Raw genomic sequence first — 17,273 nt, forward strand, 5'->3', positions numbered from 1 at the left:
TACCATGTCGTCGAGACGTCTCAAAGGATATACTGTAAAGTGTAGTGAATGTGCATTTTGTGTATTCCCTGTTGGCAGGGAATAATCACCCGGCGACCTCCTTCAACCCTACCCACCCAGCTGCTCCCTTCGCTTATTTCTCCCACCCACCCTTCAGCCCACCCCCCGCACACTCTCCGAAACCCCATGCCAGAGCGTCATGATCAGGACGAATGACGACCTGCCTTCAAACCTATTTGCCGTTAGCCTGACGCTCACAAAAGTTCATGTCCTGCTGATTGCCATGCGGCCAGAGGAAATAATAATAATAATAATCCTTGCATTTGATACAGACTTATCATGTTGTTGAGAAGTCTCAAAGCGATATATTCTGTTGAGTGAATTGACTGTATATATTGTGGGCAAAAAAACACTTAAAAAAACAATAGTTCTGAGGGAAAGTAGGTCAGAGCGATGCAGTTACAAGTTGGCTCTTATAACTTAGACATTGCCAGAACATCAGTAATTCAGGAATGCTCAGTCTCAGCTCAGCAATCTGTTCCAGAAATTAAACAAATAATGATTTGACCCAATTTCTGTTTTAACATTGTCGGAGCGATCTTTTCAGTCCCATTTCCCTGCCCTTTCTCCCCACACACACACACATCCCTTTATCCAGTTACCTTTGGAAACCTAATGTTATTTTACCCCCTGAAACTCTGGAACTCTTCCTCAATCCCTCGGCTTTGCCCCTTTCTTCCCCAAGACCTTCCTCTTTGACCGTGCCCGGCTGGGCATCAGGCTCCGCCACCGTCAAGTGCTCTGTGACTACCCCGCACGAGGGGCGCTATGTAAATGCAAGTTGTTATTGTAAAATTGTGTGCAATTGTCTGCCGCATTTCGCTCACAAAATATAGTCAACCCACTTTACAACATATTCTGTCTCAACGACGTGATAGGGCGCTATATCAAATGCAAGAATTATTATATTATGTATTATATTGTATTATTGTATTTGCAGTCCAGCACTGAACAGCAGTGGACATGGTGTGAGTGGAGAGAGGGAGGGGAGGAGTGAGGCAGAGGGAGAAGGGTTATGGTCTGACTGGTTTGCTCACCTGTCTCCCCACCACAAGAGAGTCAAGTTGCATGAAAGTCATGTCAACGACAAATAATCATCGGAATTTCAGCTGGAAATGCAGTTTTAATATCGCTGTAGCCAGGAAGCGGAGAGTCAGTACAGACTGGCAACCGGGTGGTGATATCCTGCAAATGTCCTTTACCCTGACACAAGGCACGGCAACAGTTCAGGAGTGGGCAGAACCGCAGGCAACGGCAATCACACAGATGCTTTGGGTTGTATCAGTGTCAGTCGGTGCACATTCGCGTTCAGATTTTGACAAACTGATGAGTAACTTCATAGACTCCCACAGACTTCTGGATTTTCTCATCATATTCAGTCCAGTCCTGAGTCAGTAACAGAACGAAACATTACGATTATTAATAATGATAATAATCCTTGCATTTGATGGAGCGCCTTATTACGATGTTGAGACGTCTCAAAGCGCTTCACAGAATATACTGTAAAGAGAGTTGATTGTATATTTTGTGGGCAAAACGCGGCAGCCAATTGCACACAGCAGCATCCCACAAACAGTCATGGATTGAGTGATCAAGTTATTTTTTTTAAAAAACATTTCTTTTGATGGGATTATTACCCCCGGACTAATAATCGGCTAATAACCAGGTTCCTACTTTACTGCTAGATGCGTGTGGAGTAAGGAAACTTGGCTAAGGTTTTGCCCTGCCTGGGAATGGAATCCAGGTCCTCTCGCTTGCGAGGCGAGTGCTCTGACCACTGAGCTACAGGACTCCACTATATAGCGGATATAGCATGCTGCTGAGACGTCTCATAGCGCTTCTAGATGTAATGAAGCGCTGTATCAAATGGAAGATTATTACAAATGCAATTTGTTGTTGTTGTTGAACAGGCCAATAGACGGGAGTTTCGTTTCAAAGTCTCATTTGCAGGGCAGTGCCTGTGACGATGCAGAGCTGCACCCCCACTTCCCCCCCTCCGCCCCCCCCCAGTATCTTGCTGGAGTGTCAGTGTGGATCCCGAGTATCTGGAGTGACAGCCGTAGGCCAGATGGGGTTTGGGTTAATCCCCGAGCGAGTCTCGTGCTCTGAAGCTCTCCTGCAGCACGGTGCCTCCCCATTACTGATTGCTTTGGGGATTTTGAGTGAAAGGGCAGGTTGAGCCACTTCCTGCTCAGTGGGATTAGCATATGTAACAGGCTCACCTTCTCTAGCAGGTTAATCTCACTGAACCGTGTCCCAGATTCGGCCCCTTCTGCGACGAAACCTCCCTAAAACACATAACAACAACTTGCATTTACACAGTGCCTTTCACGCATGGCAGCGTGGGGAGAGTGGGGGGGAGTGGGGCAGAGAGAGGAAGGAGGTGACCGTAAGCACAATCGAACAGGGTCCGGCTGAGAGGACGCCACAAGGTCCCAATGTCAGATCGGAGCTCTTATTTCACAAAGGTCTTCAGAGGAGTGTTTAAAATGGGCAAATTAATAACATTCCTCGCCACAGATACAATTCCTCAAAGCGCTTCACAGGGAATCGTTGTCAAGTGTAGTGACTGTTCTTGCAAATCGTGGTCTGCAGTTAAAACAACAGATTACATTTATGCAGCGTCCCAAGGCGCTAGACAGTCAAGGATTTGGACCCGAGCTGGGGGTTGGGATCAGGAGGGGAGGAGGGCACGATGGTGATCGAAGGCACGGTTGTACAATAATAATAATAATCCTTGCATTTGATATAGCACTTTTCACGTCTTCTAGACGTCCCAAAGCGCTTCACAGAATATACTGTAAAGTGAATTGACTGTATATTTGTGGGCGAACGCGCACAGCAATGTCCCACAAACAGTCATGGATTGAAAAAGACCAATTTATTATTGTTTTTTGTTTTGGAGGGACTATTATTAGGCTCTGTGTGGAGTAAGGAAACTTGCCCAAGGTTTCGCCCTCTGTCTGGAATTGAACTCAAGCCTATCACTTGCAAAGCGAGTGCTCTAACCACTGAGCTACAGGACAAGTGAGTCTTGAGACGTGCCTTGAAGGAGGTAAGGGAAGGTGTGAGTTGAAGGGACCGTGTGATGGGAGTTCCAAAGGGTTGAGGCACAGAGGCTGAAGGCCCGGCCCCTGATGCTAAAGCAGATTACAACATTTTGCCACATCCTGCAGGCTCCGAAATGCTATGTTCACAGAGTAAATCTAGACTCAGCTGGAACTGCTTTTAGCCATTGGTTTGGAGTGACCGCCATAATAATAATCCTTGCATTTGATATAGCAGCTTATCATGTTTTCGAGACGTCTCAAAGCGCTTCACAGTATTTTGTGGGCACGACGCGGCAGCTAATTACGCACAGCAGCGTCCCCCCAAAAAAAGACCAAATTATGATTATTATTTTTTTTGGAGGCATCATAGCTGAGTCCTGTGACTCAGTGGTTAAGAGCGCTCACCACGCAAGCAAGAGATCTGGGTTTGATTCCCAGCAGGATGAAACCTTGGTCATGTTTCCTTACTCCACACTTCTGATAATAATCCCATCAGAAAAAGACGATAATAAATTGTTTCACTTCAATCCACGACTGTTTGTGGGGCACTGTTGTACGGAATTGGCTGCCGCGTTTCACCCACAAATATACAGTCAATTCACTTTACAGTGTATCCTGTGAATCGTTTTGAGACTTCGAGAAGAAGTGAAAAGCGCTATATCAAATGCAAGGAGTATTATTATTTTTACCCCCGGGAAATGATCCGCTAATCAACTAACAACCAGGTTTCTACTTACTTCTATGTAAACAGAGACGTGTGGAGTAAGGAAACTTGCCTAACATTTCACCCAGCCTAGGAATCGAACCCGGGTCCTCTCACTTGTGAGTCTAGTGCTTTAACCACTGTAACCACGGCTACAGGAAGCCGCCATGTGGTGCCCAACCTCACTCCGCTACTGGGAAGTGCTCTAGTTGGTCGGAGGTGACTGCGGAAGCGAGTCGCGATTACCTGAGGCTGAAAGTCCACCGGCTCCAACCCTCGACACTCAAAGTGCACGACTGTCTTAAACCTCTCACTGTCCTCGGTCTGAAGGTGAAAGGCATTAACAGGAAACATCCCGTCAACAACAACAACAACTCGCGTTTATGTTCTTGCGTAGTTTGGGATGGGACGTGTGCATGCAACTGCTGGGATGATGGAAGGCGAACTGGATGGGGTTCTTTCGTCCAACAATTCTTATGTTCTTATGAATAATAATAATAATAATCCTTGCATTTGATATAGCGCTTTTCACGTCGGGAGGACGTCCCAAAGCGCTTCACAGAATATACTGTAAAGTGAATTGACTGTATATTTGTGGGCGAACGCGGCAGCCAATTGCGCACAGCAATGTCCCACAAACAGTCGTAGATTGAAAATGACCAATTTATTATTGTTTGGGGTTTTGGAGGGATTATTATTAGGCTCTGTGTGGAGTAAGGAAACTTGCCCAAGGTTTCGCCCTCTGCCTGGAATTGAACCCAGGTGTCTTGCTTGCAAAGCAAGTGCTCTAACCACTGAGCTACAGGACTCCACGAAGCTCCATGAAGCTCCCTGCGTGAGGAACGGATGCCTGGAGCTGTCCACACCTACTGATGTGAATTCTGTGCAGGACATTCAAGACATTTGTTGACCAAAGACAGTACCTTTTTTCTTTAAAAAACACGGGGTTTTGGAGATTAGGGGAGAGGGGCCAAGGGCTGGACGGTGGGACACAGCGGGGACGGTTCCACTCACAGGAGAAGCACAGATGAGCAAACCGGCCCGGCTCCTATGCCCGGAGGTAACATGCAAGGTGAAGGCTGACACACTTACGTTGTAAGGCTTGATCGTGTCCCTCAGGATATCTGAAGAGCAACGAGAAACATCCGTTCACTCGAAGGAAACGGTCAACAACAGATAGCAAGATGCTACCGAAGAGAGTGAACGGTGAGTTTACCTGGTGAGCACTGACACACACACACACATACACACAGTCTCCACAACTGGCAATTCACAGCAGCTGAAGATACAGCTCCCTGCACAATGTTATAACATGGCTGTCCCACAGACAAGCTCACTCCATCACCCTGTGGCCTGCCTAGCTATGTTTTGTCAGCACTCATCCCTCTTCTGCCATTATAATAATAATAATTCTCGCATTTGATACAGCGCCTTTAACATCAGGAATGTAATACAGTTCTTCACAGGATTCACTGTAAAGTGTAGTGACTGTGTTGTGCAGGCGAACATTTACCAACCAATGGAGTTTTCTCTTGAGCAGAGTTTGCATTTCTGCACCATGCTGGCGCTGCTCCTCCCTCCTTTAAGCGGGACGCTCTCCTGCATAAAAATACCACAAGAGGCTTCAAATCAGTGTAGAACCCAGAGTCCTGTAGCGAAGTGGTTAGAGCGCTCGCCTAGCAAGCGAGAGGTCCCAGGTTTGATTTCCAGGCGCGACAAAACCTTAGGCAAGTTTCTTTACTCCATACACATCTGTTTACCGAGTAGTAAGTAGGAACCTGGTTGTTAGTCGATTGTGGGGATCACTTTCCTGGGGTAATAATCCCTTAAAAAAATAAGTAAATAAAATAATAATAATTTGGTCATTCGATCCACGACTGTTTATAGGGACGCTGCTGTGCGCAACTGGCTGCCTCGTTTCGCCCAAAAAATACACAGAAAATTCACTTTACAGCATATTCTGTGAAGAGCTTTGGTTTTCATTTCATTTCAACAATGAAACACAAGGATTACTATTATTATTTGACCCAGTGTGTGTAATGTTACATTGTCCCAAAGTTTATCTGTTGCCAACTGTCGTCAAGTGTAGTGACTGTGTATTTGTAGGCAAATGCAGCAGCTTTTTTCTGGAGGATTGTTGGCCAGGACAGCGTGGCAGGCTCTTTATGCGCTGGAGTGACAGTCCAGACTGCTGCTGGTCTCAAGTCCAAAAAGGATTAAACCCACAAAGTCCTGACCCAGAGGCGTGAAACGATTGACTGAGCTGAGCGGACACAGGGTGCTGTGCACGAACGGCCAAAAGGTAATGCGGAATTAAGGGCAATGAGTTTTCAACTCACCATTAGCGAGATGTACTGCCACTTGTCGGACGCTTCTCTACAATTTGCACATTTCAGCTATTTGCGAAAAAAAACACATAATAAAACATCAACAATCGTCACTACTAAACCCGAATAAGCGTCTTTTATACTGAGAAATATTAAGAAAGCAAAGCAGGAGAGTGGGGTCAGAATGAGGGCAACTCACCTTCAGGTACCAGCGGAAATCCTCGCCATCTGGCCGCAGTTTGCTGATATTTTCCAGCGTGGCTTTCACCTGGAGACCGAACTTCTACAAAAGGAAAAGAAGCAAATTAAATACTTCCCCAAACATCAGCCCCGTCCAAAATACCCCTCAAATACCCCCGTTCCCCAATATACACCCCAAATATCCCACTTTACACCCCAAATATCCCACTATACAGCCCAAATACCCCACTATATGCCCCAAATACCCCACCCAAATACCCCACTATTCACCCCAAAAACCCCACTATACACCAACAACAACTTGGATTTATATAGCGCCCTCCACGCTGGACGGTGTCTCAGAGCGCTTTACAGTTTCGGATCCCGGGGCTGAGCCAGGGGGAGGGGGAGGGGAGAAGGTGACCAAAGGTGTGGTCGAAAACAAAGGTCTTCAGCAGAGACCTGAAATGCGGAAGGGAGGGAGTGAGACGAAGTGAGTGAGGAAGGCAGTTCCAGAGCCTCGGGGCATAGTGGCTGAAGGCACGGCCGCCAAGGGTGGAGCGGAGGACTCGGGGGACAAGGAGGAGGCCAGACCCGCAGGAACGAAGGCAACGGGTACTGTGCTGAGGAGAGAGGAGGTCAGAGAGGAGGGGATTGCAGGGACTGGAATACGAGGGTGAGGATCTTGAAATCGATCCTCTCTGGGATAGGCAGCCAGTGCAGTCCGACCAGGATTGGGGTGATTGGGGAACGGAGTTTTGTGCGGGTGAGAATGCGGGCGGCAGAGTTCTGAATGAGTTGGATGGCAGTAGATGGGAAACCGGTGAGGAGGGCGTTAGAATAGTCCAGCCGAGAGGTGACAAAGGCATGGACCAAAGTTTCAGCGGCTTTTGTGGAGAGGTATTGGCGGAGACGGACGATGTGTTGGAGGTGGAAGAAAGCAGTGCTGGTGAGGGACCAGATGTGGGGGAGGATAATTGGGGGTCGAACCTGACGCCTAGGTTTCTTATGGGTTCGGAGAGTTTTAGGGGGAGGTCGGGTAGGTGGAGGAGGTGAGAGCCGTGAGATTTTAGACGTTGACGAGAGCCAAAGGGTATGGCTTCCGTCTTTGTCAACGTTCAGCTGAAGGAAGTTTGCGCTCATCAGCCCCTGAGGTCTGACAGACAGAACATCAAAAGACTGGGGGGGCACAAAGAGAGGTGGAAAAGTAAAGTGTCTTCTGCATACATGTGGAAATGTACCCCATGTCTGCGGTTGACATCCCCAAGAGGGAGCATGTAGATCAGAAAGAGGAGGGGACCAAGGATGGATCCTTGGGGGACCCGCAGGTGACCGGGTGAGAGCGGGAGGAGAAGCCGTTTGTGCAGATGGCGGTTTGTGAGGTCGGACTCGAAACAGGTGAGTGCGGTCCCACTGAGGTGGGATACACCCCAAATACCCCACTATTAACCCCAATACCCCATTATTCACCCCAATACCCCACTATACCCCCCAATACCCCACTATTCCCCCCAAATCCTCCACTATTCACCCCAAATACCCCACTATTCACCCCAATACCCCACTATACCCCCCATATTCCCCCAAATCCTCCACTATTCACCCCAAATACCCCACTATTCACCCCAATACCCCACTATACCCCACTATTCACCCCAAATACCCCACTATTCACCCCAAATACCTCACTATTCACCCCAAATACCCCACTATACCCAATACCCCATTATTCACCCCAAATACCCCACTATTCACCCCAATACCCCACTACACCCCACTATTCACCCCAAATACCCCACTATTCACCCCCAAATACCCCAACAACCGCGTCTCAGAGCGCGTAACAATGGTGGAGCCTGACTCCCCAAATACCTCCCCCCCCCCCCCCCGTGCACCCCAAATACCCGACCCCAGACTGAACCCCACCCCCCAGTCACTCACCACCATGTTGGCCTCGGCGCCGATCTGACCGGCTCCTACCGCAGCGCCACCCGCGGCGCCAGCGGGAACTGCAGCGCCTCCTCGCTCACCGCCCAAGGCGGTCGGGTTGGGCGGATTTCACGCCCAATTGGGCGGGTTTCTGTTTCGATGCGCTTTCCCCCCCAGAGGAGGAGGTTGAAAGATCCTATGAAACTATTCGAGAAAGAGAAGGGGGTCTCTCCTTCCCGGTGTCCTGCCTGGAACCCCCCACCGCAAACCGGATCACTCGCTGCACGGAGGTTCGTGGGAGGTTGCCGCGTGCAAATGGACTGCCGCACTCTCCCACAAAATACACTCACTACACTCTACACTGAAATCCTGTGAAGCACTTCCAAGACATCGCCACAATCCTCTGCTGGAATTACTTATAAGTAAGATTGTGTGTCTATATATATATATATAATAAAATATAATATATTTATATATTTTGTGGGCAAAATGCAAATATGTAAATATTATATTTTATAATATGTTTATATATTTGCATTTTGCCCACAAAATATAGTCGATTCACTTGGAAGTGTATTCTGCGAAATACTTTGAGAAGTCTGAACAACGCTATATCATTGGGTGTCTTCTGCATACATGTGGAGTCCTGTAGCTCAGTGGTTAGAGCACTCGCTTTGCCAGCGAGAGACCTGAGTTCAATTCCAGGCAGAGGGCGAAACCTTGGGCAAGTTTCCTTACTCCACACACCTAATAATAATCCTCCAAAACCAAAACAATAATAAATTGGTCATTTTCAATCCGCGACTGTTTGTGGGACATTGCTGTGCGCAATTGGCTGCCGCGTTCGCCCACAAATATACAGTCAATTCACTTTACAGTGTGTTCTGTGAAGCGCTTTGGGACGTCCTCCCGACGTGAAAAGCGCTATATCAAATGCAAGGATTATTATTATTATTATATCAAATGCAAGGATTAATATTATTATAATAAAGGGACAGGTTCTTGGCTCCCCAATGCGACTTGCAATGCTGCAATATTTCATTTTGAAACCGAAACACATCAGAAAAAAGGGCCGCAGTTTTTTTTTTTTTTGCAAGCGACTCTGGGTTACACACTCGTTTTAATAAAAGAACAGCAAAAGATTTTATCCAACAGGTTTATTTTAAAATAAAAAAAAGAGAAACAGGTAAAGACGTATAAACAAATTGAAACTGCCATACTCTCACATTTAAAAAAAAATCAAATCAGCTATCAAAAATCGACACGTTAGTATCATACTGTATCACCAATCTTGAGACCCCAAGTTTCCTCTTCGCTAGTCAAGTGTTCCCTCTTCCTCCCCGACCTCCAGTCCCTGTAGCCACAGGCGCACCGACCACACTCCCTTAGATTGGCTTGATCTTGAAGTGGAGACCGATGAGGCTGAATACTAAACACTTCAAGTCCTGAACCAGGTAATAGAAGACTCGCAGGCCCTCTGGGTCTCTGAAAGACAAAGGCAATTTGACGGTTTCGAATGGCCCAGTGGTCACTTTCTAGAACTTGCTGGAAAAGCGTCAGTCGGCTTCTGACAGGAATGTCCGTCGCTCCAGTGGACTTCTCCGGCGTTTTGCTTCAGATCTCGGGGCCTCCGCAACCTCGCTGTCCAGCGTGTTACACTGAACGTAGCAAAGATTATAATAATCCTTGCATTTGATGTAGCGTCTTATCCCGTCGTTGAGACATCTCAAAGCGCTTCATAGTAAAACTATGAAGTGAATTGACTGCGTACTTTCTGGGTGAAATGCAGCACAGCAACGTCCCACAAAGAGTCGTGGATTGAGTAATAATAATAATCTTTGCATTTGATATAACGCTTTTCACGTCTTCTAGACGTGAAAAGCGCTTCAGATTATGCTGTAAAGTGAATTGACCGTATATTTGTGGGCGAAATGCGGCAGCCAATTGCGCAAAGCAGCGTCCCACAAACAGTCGTGGATTGAAAATGACCAATTATTGTTTTGTTTTTTTGGAGGGATTATTATCAGGCGTGTGGAGTAAGGAAACTTGCCCAAGGTTTCACCCTGGCTGGAATTGAACCCAGGTGTCTCGCTCGCAAGGCGAGTGCTCTAACCACTGAGCTATAGGAACTCCAATAATAAAGAGTAACCTCTTTATTTATTGGAGTATTGGGGGGATTATTATCACCAGAAAGCGATCCAGCAATTGACTTACAGCTGGGTTCCAACTTACTGCTAACAGAGGCATTTGGAGTAAGGAAACTTGCCTGGGTCAAAACGTTAGGCAAGATGGCTGCCACCATAAACCAGACAGAGTGGCCCAGCGTACTGTGGCAAGATTTTCTGTTTTTAGCGGTGTGAATGGTGCTGCCTTTCAATGCTGCTTTTCAGGGAAACAAGCCAACAAAATCCTCTTTTGCAAAAAATTCTGAAAGGCCGAGGCCTACGATGGAGACTTGCAATATTTTCAATCAATATTGTGTATGTGAGTGGCTTGAGGAGAAAAGGAAACCTGAGGAAGAGAGGCGTGTGTGTGGAGAAGGGAATGAGGAGGGCTGAATGCTTGCGTAAACCATAAACATGGACTATTTGGATTGAACAGCCTTGTGACAACTTTCTACGTACAGTAAACAACTTGTCATTCCAAGGGAAAAGGTCTCAGTGATGAGTTATCAGTAGCTTTGAGTTAGTCATATAAATAAATGTGTCCAGAATCTGGATAGCATGATGAGTTAAGTGGCAGTGACAAGTTAAGCCAGGGTCGAGATATCAGGAGTTTTACTGTAAATTGAAAAAAAAACATTTTAACAAATGTATTCAGGAATAACGCAATTTAGAGCCCATAGTCCCAATGGTGACTGATTTTTTTCCCCACTTACACAACAACTTGGATTTATATAGCTCCCTTCACCAGGGAAGCATCCCAGAGCGCTTAATACACATGCTCAGTAGTTTCCCACATGTTCCCTTTGCCCAAGTTATACTCACTTAGATTGGTTGACGTCGATAAGAGAGCCTATCTTAGATGTTGTAAATGAAATATGTTCGTCTCCTATAACTATCTCAAGCTCCTGTGGAAACAAAACACCAGTTATTCAACCTTTACAATACAATTTTAGATCCATTCCCGCCACCTGCATCTTCTGAAAAGAAAGCAACATACGTGGACAATATCATTTATTCTCTTCAGATTAGATGCATTATCGTGCGTCACCCCCTAGCTCAGTCGGTAGTGCTCTTCAGAGTCATAGAATCCTGCATTACAGAAGGAGGCCATTTGGCCCATGGTGCCTGTGCTGGCTCTTTTGAAAGAGCTATCAACTCGTCCTATTCTCCCGCTCTTTCTCCATAGTCTTGCAAATTTTTATTCTAGCCAATTCACTTTTGAAAGTGATTCTTGAATCTGCTTCCACCACCCTTTCAGATAGTGCATTCCAGATCATATCAACTCACTGCGTAGAAAAAAAAATTCTCCTCGTCTCCCGTCTGGTACATTCGTCAGAAGGTTGCGAGTTGAATCTCCCACACTGGGAATTTGAACTCACATTCCAGGCCGACACGCCAATACAGTGCTCCACACAAAATCTCCCCACCCCTGTACCCACACACCCGTCACCGAGGGGCCGAGAAGAGGGAAACACACTGACCTGCCGTCCTACGCGATCAGGCGGGGGCCACAACGCATCGTCCTCCTTTGTGATTTCACTGTCTTCTATGATTCGCTTCAGTTCTTCCATCACACTCTTGTGTACATAGGCCTACAACAACAACAAATTAAAGTTACACAGCACATTTCAAGTCGCAAGGTCATCCCAAGGCGCTGGACAATCAAAACAATGACCAGAAGGGATGGAAGGCAGAGCGGATGGGGTTAGGAAGATGATTGAAGGCGCTGTCAAAGGGGGGGTCTTGAGATGGGCCTTGAAGGTGGCAAGGCAAAGGGATTGTGGGGACAAAAAGACTGAAGGCCCGACCACCAATGATGGAGATGGAGTAGGTGGGAGTCCGCTGAGGGGATGGAGTGAACAGGTTGCTATGGAGTTAGCAGGTCCAGAGGTAAGGAGGAACAAGGCTGTGATGGCCTTTAAGCAAGCTTGCAGAAAACAACGCTTGGGTTAGAACGACACAGCAAATATATTCACTTTATACCCAAAACAACACGAGAGAACTGCCTTACTCGGGCTCGGAAGAATTCAAGTTACTGAAGGGTGATATAGTGAACCTCACTGATATCAAACACGGGGTCAAACTGAACAAGGAGACAGGAACTCGAGTCCAGAAAGTGAACACAGTTCAGATTTAATTATTTTACACACACAGAGTGGTGGATTATGGAAATCACATGGTGTTAACGGAGGCAGACTCTGCCAGCAAAATGTCGAGGGAGTCAGCTAACTACTTGTTGAAGAAATCAATTGAGGAGTACAAGAGAAAGCAGCAAAGAGATTTTTCTTTTCTTTAAATGTCAGGACCACCCAGGTGGACTTCGGGTATCGTACAGGGTTTCCACAAAGTCCTGTTACCTCTCCCCCCCCCACCCCTGCCGCCAGTTACAAAACAGTGATATGAGGATCTGAAACAAATATAATAAGATGCATTTTGCCTTGTCACACTCCCACCGATCCTCTGGACGTCTATAATAACGCTTGCACTTGATATCGCACCTTATCACGTATTCAAGGCATCTCAAAACGCTTCACAGTGAATTGACTGTATATTTCTTGGGCGAAACGCAGCAGTCAATTGTGCACAGCGACCTCCCACAAACATTGTTTATTATTCTAAATACAGTTAAACACTTTCACTTAATATGATTAAGTACTTCTAAATGCAATTATCATTTTTTCCACACAATTCAGCTGTTGGTCAGTGCACTGCAGAAAAAAACATGGGGATAACAGGACTTTGTGAACACCCTGCACATCTGTGCACACTCTCCAAATCAGACCTATGTTTGATCGGCTGTATTCTCACACATATTCTCCAGCTCACAGGCTTACCTCCTTCCGGATCATAACGTCATTTTTGTAGTTGCTGTTGTTTGCGTATCTGAGTTTACCTGTCAATTAAATGAGACACTTTAGTATACCTTTCGAGTTTGGGAAGGGTGTCTGTGTGTGTGTAGAAATAAGAGTAGCACTTTTTAAAAAAGTTGCATTGAAAAAGCTGGTCTCCCCTCTCATCTAACCGTGGCATCGCAATGCCCACGGTTTGGGTTTAGCATTCAGGGTGACTTCAACAATTTGTACTGTTGCGCAAATTAACTACCCAGTTCACCAAAAAAAGTCATTATATTAATCCTCTTTGAAATGTTTGACAACATGACGCATTGCATCAAATACGTTAGAATAATAGTAATCCTATAATAATCATTGGTTCATTACAAAGCCTTTCATAGTAGTAATAATAATAATCCTTGCATTTGATATAGCGCCTTATCAGGTCTTCGAGACGTCTCAAAGCGCTTCACAGAATGTACTGTAAAGTGAATTGACTATATTTTGTGGGCGAAACGAAGCAGCCAATTGCGCACAGCAATAATAATGTTTGCATTTGATATAGTGCCTTATTGCATCATTGAGACGTCTCAAAATTCTTCATAGATTATTTTGTAAAGTGAACTGACTGTATACTTTGTGGGCGAAACACAAGAGAGAGTTATTATGTTATCGTTCAGATATAATTTCACGTCAGGGTGTAGTCCAAAAACAGTTCACAGAACTTAGTGTAAAGTGCGGTATTTTATAAGCAACTGCGGCAGCCAATTTGCACACAGCAAAGTCCCACAGACTGTCACAAACAGAATGACCATTTTTTTCTGTTGGCCAAGACACCATGAGAAACTCCACTGAATAGTGCCGTGGGATGTTAAAAAGGCAGATACAGGCAGTTTGGTTTAATGCCTTATCCTAAGGACAGTGCCTCCGACAATGCAGCACACCAACAGCACAGCACTGGAGCGTCAGTCAGACTGGACTGCAAGCTCAAATCCCCGAGTAGCACAAGAGTACTGCTGACTGAGCAATAATAATAATAATATGTGAGCAAGACTGACAGCTACGTTTTTAGAGTGTTATGAAAACCTAAGATTGTTACTCAGAACTGAAGCTTATCACAGGCCTCAAATTCCACCCAATCTTAGTCTGCAATACCACCTCGGCCTCAAATCTTGAGCAAGATTGTGCAAACATTTAAAATGTACTCTAAATTTGCAACATTTACCCGAGTCTCGATATAACCTTTGGGGCGATTCTGAGAGAAGGGAATATTAAATTAAGGTAATAATTGGTCACGCACTCCGCGGCTGTTTGTGGTCCTTTGCCATGCGCAAATTGGCTGCTGCGTTCATCTTTAAAACACAGTTACTACACTTTACAGAAAAATCTTGTGAAGCGCATTGAGACATCCTCTTGATGTGAAAAGTTCTGTACCGTATATAATTATTATTACTACTACTACCACTCATCAGCCTGGGATTTGTATACGCGGGTTTCCGAATACCTTTCCCAAGTACCTATAATAACATGCGCTGCAGAGAAATTGTGAGCAACTCATCTAAAACTCCTATTGTAACGTGGAAGTGGGGTCTCCTTGGAGCTGAACTGGCGACGGAATCGAGACCCTCTCTGTGATGGTCTCCGGTCCGGGTCCTGAGCCAGACCGGTCCACAGTATTCCAGGGCGCTCACAGCTGATGACCGCACAGCCCGGCCCGGCCCGGCCCAGGACCTGGAAGGGAATCCTCCCCCTCAGCTCCCGGTAACACCTCAAGCCATAGCCCTGACGGGGAGGGGGAGGGTGGTCCTGGCTGGACACGCAGCGAGCGGGAAGGCTTGGCCATGGCCAGACAGCGGTATCAATGGGCAGCTGCGGGGTGGTGGATGGTCAGACTCCAGCGGTCTCCCCCCCCCCCCTCCCCTCCCCCTTGGCCAAGCCTTGCCTCTTGCCAACCTGCGCCTAATACTGCCTGGAATTCGGTCAGCTGGAGGCGTCCCTCCAGGGGGAGAGAGAGAGAGAGAGCGCAGGGCTTCCCGCGCCAACAACCTATGTGCGGGGTTCCCGAGTGTCGGAGGGGGAACTCCCGGTTGTGTTTGGCGGCGGGAGAGCGAGGCCTAGGCCGAGGCCGAGGGGGAGAAGCCTGGGTGTGGATTAGAAGCCGCGGCCTAGCGCCCGGTAGCGCAGCCCCGGCCTCTCCTCGTGTCGCTCTCCAGCCGCCGCCACTTACCGTCCGGCCTGAACTCGAACTCCAGGAACTCGTGGCCGAACTTGCCCTTGTGGCCCACGTAGTAGCGCAGGTAGAAATCGCTCGACATCTTGTCTTCCCGCTCCCACGCCGGCCGGCGTCACACGTCAGCGCGTCCCGAGCGGCGTCATGGCGTCAGCGCGTCGCGTCACACGTCCCGAGTCGCGTCATACGTCAGCGCGTCCCGAGCGGCGTCGTGGCGTCGGCGGCGTAATCACGTCAGCCGCGCCCACTCACCTGAGCAGCAGCAGCTGCAGTAACAAGTCTGCGGCGGCGGCTGCTCTCAGAGCGCCCTCTGCTGGCGGCACAGCGGTAGTGACCCTGAGTGCTCAGCCCCTGACCGGACCCCCACCCCCAACCCCTTCCCCCAACGGTCACAGACGAAAGCGTTTAAGAAATGATTCATCTTTTTTTAATAACAATTGATAAACTTGACGGTATTGGGGGATTTGCTGAGCAGACGGTGCAGAGGGCGGCGACGGCGACGGCGACAGCGACAGCGCCCGGGCTTTGGCGATTAGGGTTTATAAAGACTTGTGGGATTTGACCGTATCTTCTATCTTCACTAATAATAATAATAATAATAATAATGATAATGATAATGATAATAATGATAATAATGATGATGACAGTCCTGGCCTCTGATACAGCGCCGCATCACGTCTTCCGGACGTCTCAAAGCGCTTAACCGGACTCCCAAAGCGCTTCACAGAATAGACTGTAAAGTGAATTGACTGTATGTATCTGTGGGCGACGCGCGGCAGCCGATTGCACACAGGAGTGTCCCACCAACAGTCGGGGATTCAGTGACCAATTTATTATTTATTTTTACACTTATTCGTGGAGTCCTGTAGCTCAGTGGTTAGAGCACTGAGCTACAGGACTCCACAAATAACTTGCGAAACCTTGGGCAAGTTTCCTTACTCCACACAGAGCCTAATAATAATCCCTCCAAAACCCAAAACAATAATAAATTGGTCATTTTCAATCCACGACTGTTTGTGGGACATTGCTGTGCGCAATTGGCTGCCGCGTTCGCCCACAAATATATAGTCAATCCACTTTACAGTGTGTTCTGTGAAGCGTTTTGAGACGTCGAGAAGGTGTGATAAGGCTCTGTATCAAATGCAAGGATTATTATTGTTATATTATTTTTTTTCTTGTCGGGGTTATTATCGGGCGTGTGGAGTAAGGAAACTTGCCCAAGAGTTCGCCGTGCCGGGTATCGAACCCAGGTCTCTTATCTGTCTGCGTACGTGTCTGCGTGTCCGTGCGTCTGTCTGTATATTTGTGTGTCTGTCCGCCAATAATGCAATAACCAATTGATGTAGAGATATGATTTATACCTCATCAGAAACATCTCCTATTGTGACCTAAACAAACTCATCACACGTATGGACTCCAACAAGTGGTGCTCCCAACATGAGTCTTCCCAACAGGATATGTGCGCAAATATGTGAACATAACAACAACTTGGATCTATATAGCGCCCTCCACGCCGGATGGCGTCTCAGAGCGCTTCACAGTAACGGATCCCGCAGCCGGGCCAGGGGGAGGGGGAGGGGGGGAAGGTGACCAAAGGCGCGGTCGAAAAGAAAGGTCTTCAGCCGAGACATGAAAATAGGAAGAGAGCAGGTGAGGCGAAGGGAGTGAGGAAGGGAATTCCAGAGCCTCGGGGCATAGTGGCTGAAGGCACGGCCGACGAGGGTGGAGCGGAGGACTCGGGGGACGAGGAGGAGGCCAGACCCGGAGGGACAAAGACAACGGTTACTGTTGTGAGGAG

At 47.3% G+C, this 17,273-nt stretch overlaps 2 protein-coding genes across 3 annotated transcripts; both read right to left on the reverse strand.

Moving 5' to 3' along the window:
* Positions 1–1,163: 1,163 nt before the first annotated feature.
* czib (CXXC motif containing zinc binding protein) lies at positions 1,164–8,319 on the reverse strand. Of its 2 annotated transcripts, XM_007912225.2 has the most exons (8): positions 8,262–8,319; positions 6,340–6,423; positions 6,153–6,209; positions 5,331–5,412; positions 4,906–4,937; positions 4,060–4,137; positions 2,283–2,348; positions 1,164–1,446 (listed from the first exon to the last, which is right to left on the reverse strand). In XM_007912225.2, exons 1-8 carry the CDS (start codon positions 8,265–8,267, stop codon positions 1,369–1,371), a joined length of 483 nt encoding a protein of 160 aa, XP_007910416.2. In that variant the 5' UTR covers positions 8,268–8,319; the 3' UTR covers positions 1,164–1,368. The 2 variants fall into 2 exon arrangements, with proteins under 2 accessions (XP_007910416.2, XP_007910417.2); XM_007912226.2 differs by lacking the exon at positions 4,060–4,137.
* Positions 8,320–9,397: 1,078 nt separating this feature from the next.
* On the reverse strand, positions 9,398–15,596 carry magoh (mago homolog, exon junction complex subunit; the record flags this gene model as incomplete). The annotated part of the gene is given in 5 exon segments (NM_001292902.1): positions 9,398–9,734; positions 11,237–11,319; positions 11,896–12,006; positions 13,249–13,307; positions 15,473–15,596. Coding segments are annotated over 5 exon segments (441 nt in total). The 3' UTR covers positions 9,398–9,634.
* Between the last annotated feature and the right edge of the window lie 1,677 nt (positions 15,597–17,273).

Source organism: Callorhinchus milii, unplaced genomic scaffold (genome assembly GCF_018977255.1).
Source record: "Callorhinchus milii isolate IMCB2004 unplaced genomic scaffold, IMCB_Cmil_1.0 Scaffold5, whole genome shotgun sequence".
Classification (NCBI taxonomy): Eukaryota; Metazoa; Chordata; class Chondrichthyes; order Chimaeriformes; family Callorhinchidae; genus Callorhinchus; species Callorhinchus milii.